Here is a 17795-nt window from a genome sequence, read left to right on the forward strand (position 1 = left end):
AAAGCTGATTTATTTTACGTGTTGCAATATTGAAGATTTTCGCGAGTTGACTGAATTCCGTCCGTGAATTCCACGAATTTTGATACTTTTCGATTGCAATCGATATGGATGAAGATTACATTCAATATATACGTTCTGCCTTCTTGATAATTATACTTGATAACTATATAAGAATATTATTGTTACGTGGAATGAGATATAGTCGAATAATTTGTCGAATAAATGACCGCCGCTATGAAGGGCAGATAATAATTTCGTGTAATCTACGAAGTAATCGAACAATTTTAGGCCGTAGTTAGACGGGCGGTCTCTAATTCGGGTTACTGCGATTCTACCGCATACTACCGCCCCCGATCAATACGAACTGTATATGAATGTGGGGATGTCTATCATGCCATTTTCTGATCACACTCTTGTCAAATAGTGTTGTGCTAGATATTCATAAATGACGGTCATAGAATGTCTAAGCGAATATTTATTTGTTTTTATAAATTTTTGTATACATATTAAATTTAAAATTTATCATTTTTCGCTCAAAACAATGCCATTTATTTTTTTTCCATGTTTTTGAAGGGATCATGACTTTTTAAGAAGTCTATCAGGCGTGAAACGGACATTTTCTTCTATGAAGATAATTTGCAGCGAGTTAGAGCGGCTCGTGCTCTTCTAACTCTCTTTCTAAAACACCGCGCCTGGCCATGACATACATAGCAGCCAGTCTTTCGCATCTTCTCTCGGGAACGTCTAAACAGCCTAAACCCATAACTCACGAGGGATCTGCTGCCTTGTCTTCAGAGGGAACCCGCTATTTTCTCACGTCTCGAAAATAGCTACTTTTATCGTCGTGCACAAAGAGCCGGTTGATCGACTTGATCTTACGGTTTGCATCGCGAATAAAAAAATTTATTTAAGTAAAAAATTAAGCACAAACTAGAGTTACAATTATTCCGTTATTTCGTTCATGATAATGGCGTTCGAAATAATATATTCACCAATACGAATTGACTAATCCATGTCGCGAGTTGCGGGCATAAAAATAGGACATGCATTTAATTTTATACCGTTCCAAGGCCTGACGTAACAAAGTCGTTTAATCAACATAGCTGTGTAGGAAGGAAAGCTGATGCGGTTGCATGATTTTCGACGCATTGCCGCAATGTAATAGGCAAAGGCCCCCACATTCCTCTTGTGCAACGATTTTCGGTGATGGAAGGTCTCGTGACGGCGACAGTAGAACGCCGCGGCAAGGCTGAATTATGTCTAATCGCTTCTAAGAACCTGCTAGTCGAATGAAACGGCCTCTTTTTTAAATGGCATGTAATGGTAACTTGCGTGCATGCGGAGAATGTCGAAAAATTATTCATAATAATAATGATCGAATTTAGATAAGAAAAGTTTATATCTTTGGAATTTTGCAAAAAAAACATTAAATATCAGAATATGATGACTCGTTTTTGGAATTAATAGTAGCTTTCTGTGAAGATAGGAAAAATATCTAAGAGTATCCTTCTAGTTATATTAATGATAATGATTTCTATTTTATATATTCTCGTATCGCGTTGACAATGACTACGTTCGATGTTAAATCTATAGTGTTAACTTGATACTGTATAGTGTCAAATATAATTTAGTATAAAATAATAATATAATTGAGTAGAAGCAGTGCCGACTAAATTTTTTACAGTAAAATCTCACTCTTCCGTCCCCCCCTCTCCCCCCAAGAAAGAAAGTATAACCTTAAAAAAAAAGAGAAAATATTTCACTTCTTGAAAAAGAGTGAATTTTCACTCTTTTTAGAGTGAATTATTACTTCAAAGGTGAAATTTCACTCCAAAAAAAAGTGAGATTTCATTCTAGTGAAGAACCGTAACTTTTTTTTTCAAGAAGTGAAATATTTTCACTTGTTTTCAAGAGTGATTGCATTTTCACTCTTTTGGAGTGAGATTTCACTGCAAGAAATTTAGAGTAATTAGATTAAATTTGACACTATACAGATTTAACAGTGTTCCAACAGAAAAAACAATTTTGCAACTGTTAGATTTTTTAATACAATTGGTTTATTTAGATTCAATAAAAAAAACTAAGAGCAAGAGCAATCATATTAAAGAATTTGATAACAATTACAAAATTACTTTTTCTGCTGCATACAGTCAATGTTTGCTTCCATCTCCGTAAATAAACTCTTCGTACTTTCCATGGCGATGCGAAACCATCATTCAGCCAAACGTCGCAGACACGTGAAGGCGCACGTGGAATTAATACTCGGAAATGATGAATTAATGTTTAAGCGAGTCGCTGCTTGTATTATACAAGCTTTTTCGCTAAAGTTCGTCGCAAGTCTAGCTGAAACTTTTACGAGGCACGCGCGCAAAATTGCAGAAGGGTTGCGAGGTCCTTCTAAGAATATAATAAGAAGAATAAAAAAAAGAAGCGGACAGGGAGAGAGATAGCAAAAGAAAAAAATAATCGGCCGAGGGAAGACAAGGGTCGACAACGACATGCACCTGTGTGCGAACCCGCACATGTCCGATGCAACTGCACTACCCCTATCTTCCCTCGCACGAAGCTCCATTCATAATTCAGCGAGGCGAATTAGACGAGCGAGGGACGCGAGTTCTCTCGCATGTCTCTGTTACGAAGGTAATAGCGAGAGAACAAATTAAGCAACACCGAGCGACATACTCCGTTTCGACAGAATGGACTGAGCAAGAGACATGTTAGCCCTCCCCTCCCTCCCCCCGAGAGAACACTTTCACTTTCTGCGTCATTTCATATGTCACCCAACTATTCCTCCACTTTTTTTACTGCTCACGGACGGTCGCAACTCGCCAGGCTCTCGCTGTAATTGGTGTACTATAACTGCATAAATAACGAACTCACGATGGTAGAAGCATCTGCATAAATAACCGACGACAAGTTGTCGATGCATGCGTTGCAGAACGATTGAGGACTGAAGAATGAAATGATAATGAATTTTGTTCCGAGCAAAATATTTTATCGAACGTTATGCCGTTATGGTGCGTGTCTTTCACATCGAATCAATGCGACTTACTTGATTGGTAACTCTTATGGTACATTGTAGTAAACTTAGAAATTTCTTTTAAATATAAAAATGCGAGTCTCACAAATCAGTCTTTTTCTTTCAAACATAAGACAATCATGCAATATTGATCGATTATTTTATGGAGTTCGTATTCTTAACAGAAAGTCAAGAAGTGATATTTGGAATTTAAAAGAAAATATTGCAATTAGAAAAACGAAACGCCAAAAAAAAAGAAAGTATATATAGTTCTATGATTATGCTTTTTTCAAAATCTTTTTGTTTAATTTCGTTTTAGTGCTGATTTTATATAACTTCACTTATCAATATATCATTCTTTATCAATGAATACTGCAAAGTCAAACGTCACGCCGCAAAAGTTCTTACAAAAAGACTATATAATACACAGAAAGATTTTGCTAAAATATCTAAAAATTTAGTTGTGATATATATACATATATATATATATATATATATACAAGCGTATATATATATAGATACAGATTTGAAAATAATTTTCTTGGACCGTTAAAATAATTATGTAGAATGTTAAAACATAAATTAAAAACAATTCTTTAACGCTCATATAACTTTCAAACAAAAAATTAATAAATAGTAACCCAAGGTCAACAATTAAAACGAATTATAATTAGATATGACAATGTAAAAATTTTTTTTTTTTTCACAATATAATTTTTCAACGATACGTTTCGACTATATTTAGTCCTCATCAATCACAGAAATATAATTACCCCATATAACAAAAATTAGATTAACATATTTAAAAAGAGGATCTTAATTTCGATTTTTAATAGTCAGTATAAACGCAACCATATTATATTTAGTCAATTTGTCGGACAATAAAACATAGTAATGAGTCATAATCCAACCAATTCATCGGTTAACAGCAAGAAAGAGTAGTCAGGTGATTAAAAAAAAAGTAAAATTAGATGTGTAGATTGATGTCAAATTTATGAAATGGTTGTATATGTGCGTCCTTAATATTATTGGTAGAATTAAATAGAATAATACATAATATAGTTAAATTAAAGATATAAAATCGTTGCAGATTGAAACTTAAACAAGTCTTAACAATTAAAATTATATAAATAAAAACAATTATATAGAATGCTTAATGATGAGGAATGCTGCAACAAATTTTAACATTTTAGCAACCAGTTTGAGCGTCTTATATAATTATTTTATAATGCCCAATAAAATTATTATCAGTCCAATAACTATAATTGTTAAACAACAAGAATTTTTAAACAACAAACCATTCTTTCTATTCTATTCTTCAAATAAATAAAATACTATTTCGCAAGATAATTACACTAAAGATTTTTATTATCGATGTTTAAATGCTATTTATGTCGAATCATTATAATCATAATAATTTTGTACATGTTTAATACGAACAGTTATCTAATTAACAGTTGACTAACACACACACATATAAAAAGAATAAAAAAACGATGTTTTGCGGGCAAAAGAGTAATAAAAGTAATTCTAATTTGAGACTGCTTGAGCAGATTCCATAAAATTCAAATCTTATGGACATGCGAAACACACACACACACACACACACACACACACACACACACACACACACACACCTCACGGTTCGGTTTTTTCCTTTTCCAAATAATTTGCGCAATAGCACTAGGATGTCGCGTAAATTTCACGCCAAGGTGATGATCGGTATGGCGAAGTAGCACGATTTCTAACGAAGGCTCTAACAAAAAGTAACGCTTTAACGACGAATTCTCGATGAGTATAACTGTACTCCCGATAGAATAATTCAACAATGCAACGAACTTTTTTACCGCGTCGCTGTAGTTTCTCTCACTGTATTTCTTCTCGAGCAGAGCTTCAAAGAATTCCACGGTCACATTTACATTAACGCAACAGAATATCCTCACTGTCTCTATTTTTTTTAAATAATATATCTTTTCAGAGATTTACGTCTTTGCACCTCTGTGTCTTCGCACGGCCTTTGAATAATTTAAGAGCGGCCAAATTTTTTTATTTCAACGTTTTGTTTCAATGAGAGATGAGAGACATATAACTCAAAACAGTTTAGGAAACGTGAAAGAAGATAATACGATAACGAATATCTGTTTTATGGTGGCAGATTCGACATAAGAATGAAATATTAGATGCAGTCTCTGTGTGTGAAAAATTCTTTTATTTCATGTTTTTTTCAACATCGCATTCATGACGCAACGATTAATGTAATTTTTTTTTCGACACGTTCCGAGTCTCTTTGAAAATCTCGGAGTAACGTGAAAGTGCAAAGGAAGGCTTTCGAGTCGACCGCATGGACTGCTCCGAACTTTGATACATTAATAAATAGCTTCTCTGCCTATCAGTGGACTTCTTTTACTCTTCCTTGAGCACGTTTAACATGCACGGATTGCCTTCCCTGTCCTTCCCGTTTCTTTGCCTTTTCTCCTCTGCGGGCCTAATGTCAATAACCGTTGCATTAGTTGACGCTTCGTTACTTTCTTTGCGGCGGGCGAGCGAGCAGGCGATTAAAAATGGTCGGGGTGTCATTCGCGATGGTACACGGTCGCCGCGACGCCGACGTCGAATCGCGTCGGTGTTGGTGACCAGCGTCCGTCGCACCTGTTTCACGTGGCGTCGTCGTAGCATCACGCTCGGTGATTTGCTCGCCGGAGCAAAAGATGTTCCCAGTGGCTGCACCGTCGCCTGCATCCTCTTTGTACACTTTGTTCACACCGTGAAGGCAAGTCGTAAGGCATCACCCAGTCCCGTACAGACGGAGAGACCCGGTAAATCCACGTACATCCACGTACAGCGTCGTCGCTCTCTCTTTCTACACGTTAGAGCGTCGCCGAAGCGGAGACTGACGTACACATGGATGAAAAAAGATATATACGAAAACCGTTACGAAAACCGTATTATCTCTCGGTTCTATATATTCTTTGATCAGTCTGAGATCGATTTTCCTGTCCTCTTTGAAAGTCAAGAAATTGAATGAGAAGAAAGATTTTTTTTTTAAATTCCGTTTTAAATCCGTTAAAAGATCCGTTCGTCATCGAGAATGTGGGATAGTTCGGAGAACATCAGATGGCGTCTTTTCCACAGCTTCTTTTTACGATGCACTGTTTTATCTCTTGCCGCGAGACAACTCGGAAAGAAGTGAATGGTGCAAGGATGAGAGAAACGCGGCAGTTGCAACATCCGCGGTCGGGCCCCACGTGCAGCTGATGATGCAACGCTCGTGCATTTTGTAACTCCATGGGCCAGAAGGCCTTCTTACCCGGCATATTGGATTAGATAAAGTCGAGAGCATTGAGTAATCGCTCAATTAAATGGCTCGTCAGCCAAATATCGCGCATATCTTAAGTTATAAAATTTAATTTTCCGAAATGTTCATAAGGAAATTTATCATTCGCATTATTGTATATTTTGATGATGAGTTAAAATACACATGATATGAACGTGAAATTCAATAAACTTGCAAGATTTTATTCAGTTCGAGCCCGTTCACTTGCCATATCATCCTTGAGTTCACTGTCAATAGACTTAGCTGCGTTGTTATCTCTTACTTGCGAGGGTTTAACGATCTAATATTATCGTCAACATGATTAATATATGTGCGTGTGCGTATGTTTCACGATAATCCATTACTCTCTAAAATTTTTAGAGTGAATCCCATTCTGAAAATTGAGCTCTCTCTTTTTTAAGAGTTGCTCAATTTTCATTCTTTAGTGAGATTCCATTTCAAAGAATTTAGAGAATAGATCATCGCACGTGTTGGATGAAATATTTTTGTGCAATTAAGCTGTGTAAAAATCTCATTTCTTCAACGCGTCAATCAAATCGAATCTCCACCGAATTAAAGACTCAATTGCACCGTACGCGTAAGTGCAGACGATATCTTGTGACTTAAAAACAATGAATGGTACTCACCGCCGTCGACAGTAGAGACAGTGCTGGCCTTGTTGATCTTCGTGTTCCACATAGCGAGCGCGGGAGGCGCAGCGGGACTTTGATCGGGAGTCGGCGGATGAACCGCCGGCATCGGAACCATCGTCGGACCCAGCTGTGCTCCAGCCAGATGGTCCGAGTTCGATCTGTACAAGCCCGCGTCAAACCCCCGTCCGGGATAAGCCTCGTCATCCCGCTTGGACAATCTCTCCGCCAATTTCTCCGCCCTCTCTCGATCGGTCTCCTGTTTTATTCGAAGGTCTGGCTCCTGTTTTATTCGAAGGTCTGCGAACACAAGATCAAGAGCTTAGTTGCAGGATAGGTCGATTTTACATCGATTTTATTATAGTAGGTTTATCTCACCTTCGGCAACGCTTTCCTTGAGATCACAATTGCTGCGTTCCTCGGACCGCGCTCGTTCCAGCTGCTGTTCCAGTTCCGTAGGCGTATGTGGCGCGGTGTGGGAATGCGAATGAGTTTCAGGGGGATGGGTGAACGATTGATAGAAGTGATTTTTCAACAATGGATGCGGGGCGGATGCCGGCCGGAAGGCAGGGCCGTCGCGCAACACACTCGCTCTTCCTAACGTATCGACATCGCTCGGCGATCTAAAAATACGTGGTCGCAGCTCGTATAATCTTACGCGAGTGAATTGGCAAGGATACGTAATACGGTGCGAATATTTGGTAAACACGCATAATACGAAAAGAGGAAGCACGGGGAAAATCAAATCCGGAAATTGACGTAACGCCAAGTGAGGCAAATGAAGGAATATCCAAAACGTTCTTTATATTATACGATAAAGTTCCTTGGAAGATTTTATGGTCTCGATTAGCGCAATATCCGCGCAACATAATTGACGAAAATCTACTTTGATCGTAAAAATAATATTTCAACAAGTTGAGATAGAAATTCGAAGAAACCGTAAAAGAGTCGCTTTGCCATAACGATTCATTTCCTTATCAAAAATATGATAATTTAGATATTGCTTTGTCGTTCGCGGATTGTCACATACGTCATCGTCATTAGAACGAAGGAAGGCCGCTCGTGGTCAGTTCCTCGTAAAAGAGCTTCGCATCTCGGCGAAAGGTTCTTACCTCATCACCCTCTTCGGCGGGCTCTCGCAATAAGGAGAGGTGGAGTACATATTGGGCACGATGTACTCCGGGGCGGGCGACGGCGCTGGTGTGGGGGTCCTCTTCATAATATTCCTGACCGCCTCGCTCATGTCGCTCACATCACCGACGCCACTACCACCGCCCCCGTTGCCGATGGTACCACCGATGCTACCACTGCCGACGCTACCACTACCGACGCTACCCCCGACGCTACCACTACCACCGCCTCCGCTACCCCCGCCTCCACGAAGAGCAGTAACATCGCCAGTGCTCTCTGCGTCCGCGGAGGTGTTGCTTTCTGCAGCGTGCCTTTGCGCCACCGCCAGCTTTTCGTGCTCAATGATCGATAAACCTTTAACCTGGAAAAGAAAAGAATTATGGATGAATGAATACATTTCAGAAAAATATCACACGGAGGGAATAATATAAGAAATATTGTATAACGATACACAAAAATATTGTGCTATAAGAATTATGATGATAATAAAATATGTATAATTTTTAATGGGATTCTAAAAATATTTATTGCATTTAGAAAGTTCGCGTAAATATTGGATTATGTTAATGAACATTCACGTCACTGATGTCAACATGCGATAAAAAAGCATTTTGTGTAAAAAAATATTTGTGAAAACAATCTACTCACATTCCTGTTAATAATTTGTGTTGAATTTTTTAACATATTCGAGTACTAATTTATCATAATATGATTATATTATTTAAATATTCTATGTTAAATTGATATTCTTAGTGTCAAAAGGACACAATTTATAAGTAAGTAAACATGTAATACAAAAATATGTTTTAAAATGTATAAATTCTAAAATATGTGTGTTAATTTAACATATCATAAATATTAATTATATCTACTAAAAAAAATATATATATTTCCACAGTTTGTAAACAAACTGTGAAAATATATACATTTTTTTTTTACAAACTATGTCAATCATCTTTTTTCTGATCATTTTTTTTCACACAATATCTTTGTTGTTTCCTAACATGTCGATCTTATGTTAAATGAACACAAAAATTTAAGTGGGACATGTGAAATGTGTTATATTCGTCACAAATTTTCCAACAGTCAATTAAATAAATATATCAATTAAATAAAATCACACATTTTTGCATTAAATACTTGAAAATATCGAATGAAGACATACGATACAAAGTTCAGTCAACAATGCATTTCCGAGGTGAATTTGACAAATGATTTGACTCTTCTACAATATAAATGATACATAGACTTTAACCAGTGCGTGTTTTGAACCCGCGCCACGTGTACAATTATTCGGGGGATGTTATTTAGGGTCATTATTTACGGAAAAAGAGACAGGCACGTACTTGAAGGCATTCAGCTGCCTTGAGGAAGGAGCTGAGGGATTCCTGGGACACATGTACCTCTCCACGGTACATGAATTCGAGGAGAGACGCCATATTGTGGGCACTCGTCCCATCGAGAATAACGATCAATCCCGCTGGAGTCGGCGGCATTCCTTCGAAAAGCTCCTGAAAATGCTTGCTGCATGCTGCGAGGATTAACCTGTGTGCCTTGAACGTAACTCCTGAAACATAAATAAGATGTATTGATTTCAAAATATGAATGATGTAAGAAAGTACATACTGTCATCGAACATACTATTATCAAAAGAAAATATTTCGACCATCGCTAATCCATTGAGTAAATGAAAAAATATATATACAGGGTAATTTTAACATATTTCGTCACTCATCATGAACTGGTAGAGTGAATCGAACTGAATTGAAAAGTCCTCTATCATTTTGCAATTTCCAATAGTTAATAAGATATTAATCACTAAAAATTGCCAAATATTGATCTTGAATAATTTTTTACTCAAATACTATCAACTTTATAGAAAAGCTGCAAGAGACAAAAATCATTTATTTTCTTCTCATAAAGTTCTGAGAATTTTTTCAGAATTTTTAAAATATTTTCTCATGTTGGTAAAAATAAGAAAATGCAGTACTAAAAAGTTGATAAAAAATTCTGAAAAAATTTTTAGAATTCTATGAGAAGAAAATAAATGATTTTTGTCTCTTGCAATTTTTCTCTAAAGTTGACAATATCTAAGTAAAAAATTATTCAAGATCAATATTTGGCAATTTTTAGTAATTAATATCTCGTTACTTTGCGTAAACTGCAAAATGATAGATGACTTTTCGATTCAGTTCGATTCACTCTACTGCTTATGATGGTGACGAAATGTATTAAGTCATGTATACAAAAATAATAGAATATTGAAGAACCAACCGTAGAACTTATTGCGTTAAACAATTCTTCAATTTATATATTCTATTGATAATCACATTGAGTTGATATTTAAACCTAATCTCAAATTAAGGAAACCTAAATTCGAACTCTTCTCAAGATATCTTATTATAATTTTGATTTATATAATTTAGAACCCTTTATTATTGTTATTATATTATTGTTAACTAAATTAATTCTCTGCTGCATAAGATCACTAAAAGCACTGCGGATTACATTTTAATTGTATATTTTGAAAATTTAAATCTGTAAAAAAATAAATAAACTAAAATCTACTATAAAATCCGATATTTCTATGATAATAAGAACTTCTTAAAGCTTTGACAAGTATATTAGAATTTTTATTAGAATTTATATCAATTTTTATACAATCCGGAAAAATATAAAAATTTGTTTTTTTTTTCGAAGATCACTATTGCTGACGGAAGAATTAAGATTCCTTGTTATTAGCGGAAAGTTAATGGATATCGCAGAAAAAAAAATTAAATATTAACCTCGCGCTTCTATAATCATGCGAATCATCAAACTCGATCGGCGAAATTAGCAAAATTTTTGATGCACGCACAAGATGCTCGCGGGCATTTTCTTTCTCACGGCTTACAATGTAAGCGGGCACCATCGCGCGCAGCAGACGAGCGCGGGAATTTCAGCATGCAAAGAAAGCCGGTGACCGACGAACCCTTTTTTTTTTCAAGCGGCCCACCATTTCCCTCTCTAGAACGCGACATAAAGGAACCGAGGCTAGCACGCCTGACGTCGATGCCCTTTCTTGCAGCCCGCTGCGTATGTAGGTCATCTTCGGACACGATCTTCCGTAATTCGTAATTCACGCAAGTATAATGCGCGTTCGCCAGCGCGCGGGCGTGTAATATGACACGAGCGACCGCTGCAAGTAAAGCGAGGAACGGTTGCGTGTAAAAAGAGAAAAGAAACCGTGACCGATCGTCGAAGCCTCTGCGATGTAGTTAACATTCCGACAAATTTCTTTAAAAAAAAAAATCCTCAAACTTTTACTATCATGTTTACAAAGCTTAATTTAAAGCACTTTTTTTATTGATTTTTATTGAAAGTTCTTAAGACTTTAATTAACAAAAATTAGCTGCATACGAAAATGTATATATATTTTCGTTATTCGTACCCTGTTAAACCTATAGTGTCAAATTTAGCTTAATGTAAGACGCCACTGCTCCTACTCAATTATATCGTTATTTTATACTAAAAACAATGGTTATATTTGATACTATACAGTGTCAAATTTAATTATCGTTTTAATAAAAAATAACGAGATATTTAGTAGGAGCGACTCATTAGATTAAATTTGACACTATAGATTTAACAGTGTATAGATATCGTGTTACTTCATTATTTTGATTCCGTGCGAATTATGAACGGAACGTTTCATAAAAGAGCTTCGTGCGTTTAGACGGATGTGGGAAGAAGTCTCATCGGCAGTGCCTTCAGAATAAGGAAATTAAGTGCGAGAAGAGAATGAAGGTGACGAGGGCATGACCAGGTGGCTCAAAGCACCTGTCTTTCCAAGTGGCTCCCGGTACACAAAGTGTATCCAACTCTTTGAGCCTCCTCTCAGCGCGATATCATATTTCCTTGTACTCCCCGTTGCGCTCAATTTCAAACCTCTTATCCGACGAATATTGGATTTGCTGTATACCCGGAGGGAGAGGATTCAACGACTCTGTGATACCGCGTTCACCCGCGGTGCTTGTTGAAATACGTTTGCATCATGAACTTGTCTCGCGTATAATAATGACAGCGTCTCTTTATCTAACAAATATCAAACATATCTTCGATATCGAATTTCAATCGAGAACAATTTTCTTGCACTATCGCGTTATTTTAATCTATCGCTATATATTAATAATCACTCTGCTTTTATAATCCAATATAAGAGAGGCGTGTTATAAAGATATTCGGGGCAAATATACAGTTCATTATGCGCGATGCAAGAGCTAATGGTCGTGTAAGCGTTTTGCGATCATCTTCCTTCGCTTATGACGACTTTTGTAAACGGAGTTTGGAACATACAAATGCAGTATCTTGGAAACAAAGAGAATAAGAATGTCTAAAGAGATAGATCTCACATAATTTGTGTGATTAAAAAGAACAAATTTTATAAAATATAACAAATTTCGTAAAATATAATCATAAAATATAATAATAGACTGCGCATTCCTTGACTTTAGCAATCTTCGTTAGAAAGTATCAAATTATATCAGCATCTCTCTTTAATCTCAATAAAATTCTTCAAAATTCTCGATATTTTACACTGAAAAAAATACTATATTTTAAAAAGTATTTGTTCGAATACTCTAAGTAGATATTTATTAAATGTAAACATATTTGATACGAAAATCATTACTTTAATTTATAATTATAATTTTTTTATTGAGTAAATATTTATATATAAATAAATGTTTGCTTAATATATTCAAAGAGATGTGTATTAAAATTTAGTAAATTTTTGTTCAATGTAGAGAAAGGGAGGTGATTTAAACTACCTCACTTTTTTTTTTAGTAAATTTTTGTTCAATGTAGAGAAAGGGAGGTGATTTAAACTACCTCACTTTTTTTTAAAATGACAGTTTTAGACAATTCCATAAGAGTCTATTCTTATTTCATCTATGGAAATAATCGGCAATCGTTCGTAATACGAAGGCAGTCGGAGATGAAACACTCCTCGTATGTGAACTGCGTTCGGAGACGCATGGAACAGCCAGGCGACAGCGCGGTTCGTCGGCACACTTGTGGAAATAATGAAATATGCAGAGTTAATCGGCGTATAGTCCCGAGGCTACTAATAAATTCTATAATACGTTGCGCAGTCCGCAGCGGGTCCGCGGGATACTTCTCACATACATGCGTTATTATTCCCGTTATCGGGCCGCATGCAGAAATATACGCGCAATATGTTGCAAAGAATTTCGGCAGAGCATTGCGTAACGTGCGCGCGCGAAGCCTCGAGGACGTATTTATGACACGCCGCAACACCGTCATCGACTCATCGAGCGAGCGGAGCTATTACTGAATGAGCGAGTAGAAGAGATAACCCACGAACACTCTCAGCGCGTATCTATTTAGATATTGTTCGTAGTTATGCTTGGGAAGCGAACAGCAACGCCGTCATAGCGAAGGTTGTCAATTATGAATAAATGATAGTGACTTGACATCGCAACGTGCGAAAAGAGATAGCTGTTTAAAATATTTTTTCATTGAGAAAAAAATTACTAAATTTTAATAAATATTTGCTTGAATAACTAGATTTAACTGTAAATATACATTTATTTTGTACGAGAACGATTAATTTGATTTATCTAACATTTTTTATTTAACTAAATATTTATTTACCGTAAATGTTGAGTTTAGTCTTATTTAAATACAATAAATGTTTATTAAAATTTAGTACATTTTTTCTTAGGGTATGCGATACATAAGCCATTTCTTCAAAATAACTGTACAATTATAACTGTATAATTATTAAATTTATCCATAGTCTATTATTATAGAACTTGCTAAAAGTTGGCTATTGTTCGGCGTGCAGTTCGAAGAACTCTGGAAAATGTCTTCAATAATTCATATAAAAATATCATTAGATATCAAGATTTAGCCTTGACCGTATTTGGCGCTTCTATTTATTAGTATTAAACTGTGCGTTATTTAAAGCCATTACTATTTTGTTACCATCCGTATTATTTATGTACTGCTGGCATACGTTAGTTGAGAAATACGTTGCAAATATTATATATAGCCATTTCGATGAGATTACGTGAAGGTCTAGTAACAAGGAGCGAGATCGCCGGCGGCGCGGCGTGACTACCGTCACAAACTTGCAAATAAAACGCGCTTAGTTACGCAACAGTGCAATGCACTCTTCGCGGGCAATCTATTCATATTCCAAGGCCAGCCGGTAGTGCTCTTTGGGAGTTAGGGTTTTCGACGAAGCCTCTTACGACGGTCATCGTTCCCCTACCACGTAATAATAATTCGGAGCCTTGTGTACGTGCATCGTGACCGAATGTGTAATATACATGGGTGAAGGCGGCAATTACAGCTTAATTCAATGTCAATGTGTGACGATGTCAGCGACCGATACGTTGTCAAAGTTACCGCAATATTTATCAAAGGACAACTTCAGAAAAGTGAATTTGATACTATAGGAGGGGATTTCCTCAATCTCGGGTCAAACTTCGATAACAAATAATGAATGTCACCGAAAAAAGATCTCTAATCTTGGATGAAAAAAAAATGTAAATTCTCTCGGCGTGATTTTTTTGTATCATTCTAAAAAATTTGAGACTATATTTCACGCAACAATAAGTCCTCTCAATTAAAAACAATTAGATTGGAATTAATTAAATAAAGACAGAAATAAAATATTATCTCGCTACCAAGGACTTGCGTTGTGGTACGTGTCTTTTGTTTAATTAATTTGAATTTAGACACTTAAACTCTTATTGCAATTGGATTGAAAAATAACGAGAGACATCGATTGCTCGTGATATGTCACGGAGTAATATCCAAATTTCACAAGTAGATAAGAGCAGTTGCCGATTTGATTAGAGCAGAGACAAAACTCTAATATGGAGGAGGCGGCCAAGGGAAGGGAACAGCAGTCAATGCCCCGTCAAGGTCGACAATGCAGAGTGTGCTAGCAAGCAAATATGTGTTTGCCATATCGTATCGGCTCGGCTTCACTCGTTTTAGCTTCGCCCGTACGAAAAGTTGACAGGCCAATAGTGATTCGAGCTTCCTCTAGGCCCGGCCAATGGCCGCGTGGGACCAAGGCCATCTTCTTCACACATATCCAAAGTTCGATGCACAGTACGGCGAAAAGCGTGCTGAGAGAAAAAAAAAGATATGGTAGAGGGATCCGCGAGGGAGAGAGAAGACAGCACCACACAAGCATCGCGATACGGACAAGAAACGACACGTGGAGAAGCGACCGTGAATCTCGAGGTTGCCCTCGCGATAAATCGGCGAGTATTACGCGTGTTTTATCTGTGTGTATGATGGTATGCGACATATATGCGCGCCGAGCGTAGGAAGAGCGTTGTGGGACATGGAAAATAGATGCGCGCCTCTTCGTCCGTGAATATTAAATCACGCATAGTTTCTCTCGTGATTCGAAGCTTTAGGCATTGCGATGTATGCAATTTTTGTTCCACGAAAATTCACTCGAGGATTTCCGATTTCGTGGGAATCATTACCGGCGAAAAAGCGGATGAGAATTAACACATCCTAATTCCAGTATACCAATGATTTCTTCTGCAGAGAATAGAACCATGGCTTTCTATTTATATTTAAATATGATAATGAAACATTCTTTTCTCAATTAAGATGTTATCTTCTGAAGCAATCGTCTTTTGAATGTAAAATGTAACTGTTGAATAATTTTACCTCAGATATGCCTTGATGTGATATTCCCTTTACTTTATATGCTATTATTTTTTATTAACAAAATACATTTGCCTGTTATCGTTATATCCTTAATGTTCTTTCAATTGAAAAAAATTTATTATAATACGTTTATTTTTATGTGATATTTTTATGTGATCACAATATTCAGTCTGATAAATTCATGTTAGTAATGACTCCTAAAGGTTATTTGCTTTCTTTACCGATTTAATTTTTGTACAATATTGGTATCACAGAAGATAATAGGTTTGCTTTTGCACTTAGCATCTTCGCTTTCTCTCTCTTCAACCCGAATGTATACAAAAGAGAATTTTCTTTTAAAATTTACCCTAAAAATATAATAGTTGTGTATACAATACAATATTTTAAAGATTTTTACCATACACTTCAGTAAAATTGATCAAACTTATTTTATACTTTATTGTAGTTTTATTAATGAATGAGAGAGATTTACGTTAAAGTTCTTCGAAATACAATATTGTCCCACGACTGTCATATTTTCAGGATAAATTCTAAGAAAAAATTTTCTCCGTGTATTTATTTCATTTTAAGTACAAACATTTTTGGGAATTTCAAGCCCTAATATTACACATCGTGCGCGATGGAATTCGGAACTTGCAAATAATATACAAAAACATTGAATACAAAACGTTTTTAATTCCGGTCGTTTGTCTAAAGCCTTAAATGCGAGACAGTGATAGCGATAGAAACAGAGAAATCCAACGGGAATATCAATCATAGGAACACGAAATAAGGCACGAAATAAGGCAATAGCGATAATTTCTCTACGAATTGAAATTCTATGTCTATCACTTTATAGCCTACCAATCAGCGTCCAGATTTTTCATTCTGTTTATATGTGCTATAACCTTGAAGCAGATGGAAGAAATATATTAATTATTATTAATTATATTAATATATAATCTATGTATGAAATCAGATTGATTGGCATTTTTATTTCTTTCGCGGAATTGTGCAACGGCGACAATTATATATCGCTTATTTCTATGCTATTCCTATCGCTATTCTTATCGCTGCCTCGCATTGTGTTTAGGGCTTTATTCACGGTCATGAACATTCACTCTCGCATCACGCGCACATCCGTCGCCAGAAAGCGTATATAAATGCACATGACGCGTTACCGCGCGTTACGCAACTCGCCGATGTCGTTGACCCATTTTTGATGAACGATTTTGAGGTTCGATCAGAGAGGTTTTATCAGGCGCTCGTGTTCTTTACGCACGATTCGCGTAACGTATGCATATTTGTTTCTCGAGTAGTTGTTATTGCAGCCACGTTATCTCGCCCCACTTGGTTCCCTTTCGTGAAGATTAACCAACAAGTTTTTAATAATCTGATAAAACCCGCTACGGTGTCGCGTTTTCGTAACTCCACGTTTGCCTTGTAATACTAACGAACTAGGCCTTGATGCCGCATCTCCATGTGTCTAATGTTGTTGACTATTTTTACAGACTGGTTCAAATACGATTAGAATGTGATTTGAAATGTGACGTTGTAATGTGACGAAATACAGTTATAGAATTATTAGAGGGAGATTCTCGGCGGCGCAAATTGCATTATAACAGTCTAACGATTAAAGCGAGCTGTTTTAAAAATCGAGGATATTTTAAAAACCGGTTTTAAGCTGCTAACACTTGACTGAGTGAAACATGCCAGTTTTTTATTTTTGCGATAACAAAATATCGAATGATAAAATCTCGATCGCGTGCCTTTCTCTTTCACAACAATCTCGCGTTTAGCATCTTCATCGCGTAACAAAGCTTGATGAACGCCGCGCAGTTCCGCGATCTAGTGAGTTCCGCATTTAACGACGTATGGCCGGCCAGATTATATGTTTGTAATAGAAATAGCAACGGAGAAGGCCACGTAGTTCAACCGAGAAAATCACCCGACCACCCGGCTAGAAGGCCAACGAGAAGAGGATATAAATATATATATA

At 36.5% G+C, this 17795-nt stretch overlaps 1 protein-coding gene across 2 annotated transcripts in view; it reads right to left on the reverse strand.

Annotated features, from left to right (window-relative positions):
• Positions 1–17795, reverse strand: part of LOC108691497 (protein abrupt-like) — a 42715-nt gene that overhangs the window by 14329 nt on the left and 10591 nt on the right. The window contains exons 2-5 of one of the 2 annotated variants that reach the window (XM_018199260.1): positions 9460–9680; positions 8095–8474; positions 7361–7605; positions 6980–7282 (exon numbers count right to left, since the gene is read on the reverse strand). In XM_018199260.1, coding sequence (XP_018054749.1) covers positions 6980–7282; positions 7361–7605; positions 8095–8474; positions 9460–9609 — 1078 coding nt within the window. In that variant the 5' untranslated portion in view covers positions 9610–9680. Of the gene's footprint in view, positions 1–6905; positions 7283–7360; positions 7606–8094; positions 8475–9459; positions 9681–17795 lie in introns of those variants that run through there. The other variant, XM_018199259.1, reaches the window with a different exon arrangement.

Source organism: Atta colombica, unplaced genomic scaffold (assembly GCF_001594045.1).
Source record: "Atta colombica isolate Treedump-2 unplaced genomic scaffold, Acol1.0 scaffold47, whole genome shotgun sequence".
NCBI classification, from domain to species: Eukaryota; Metazoa; Arthropoda; class Insecta; order Hymenoptera; family Formicidae; genus Atta; species Atta colombica.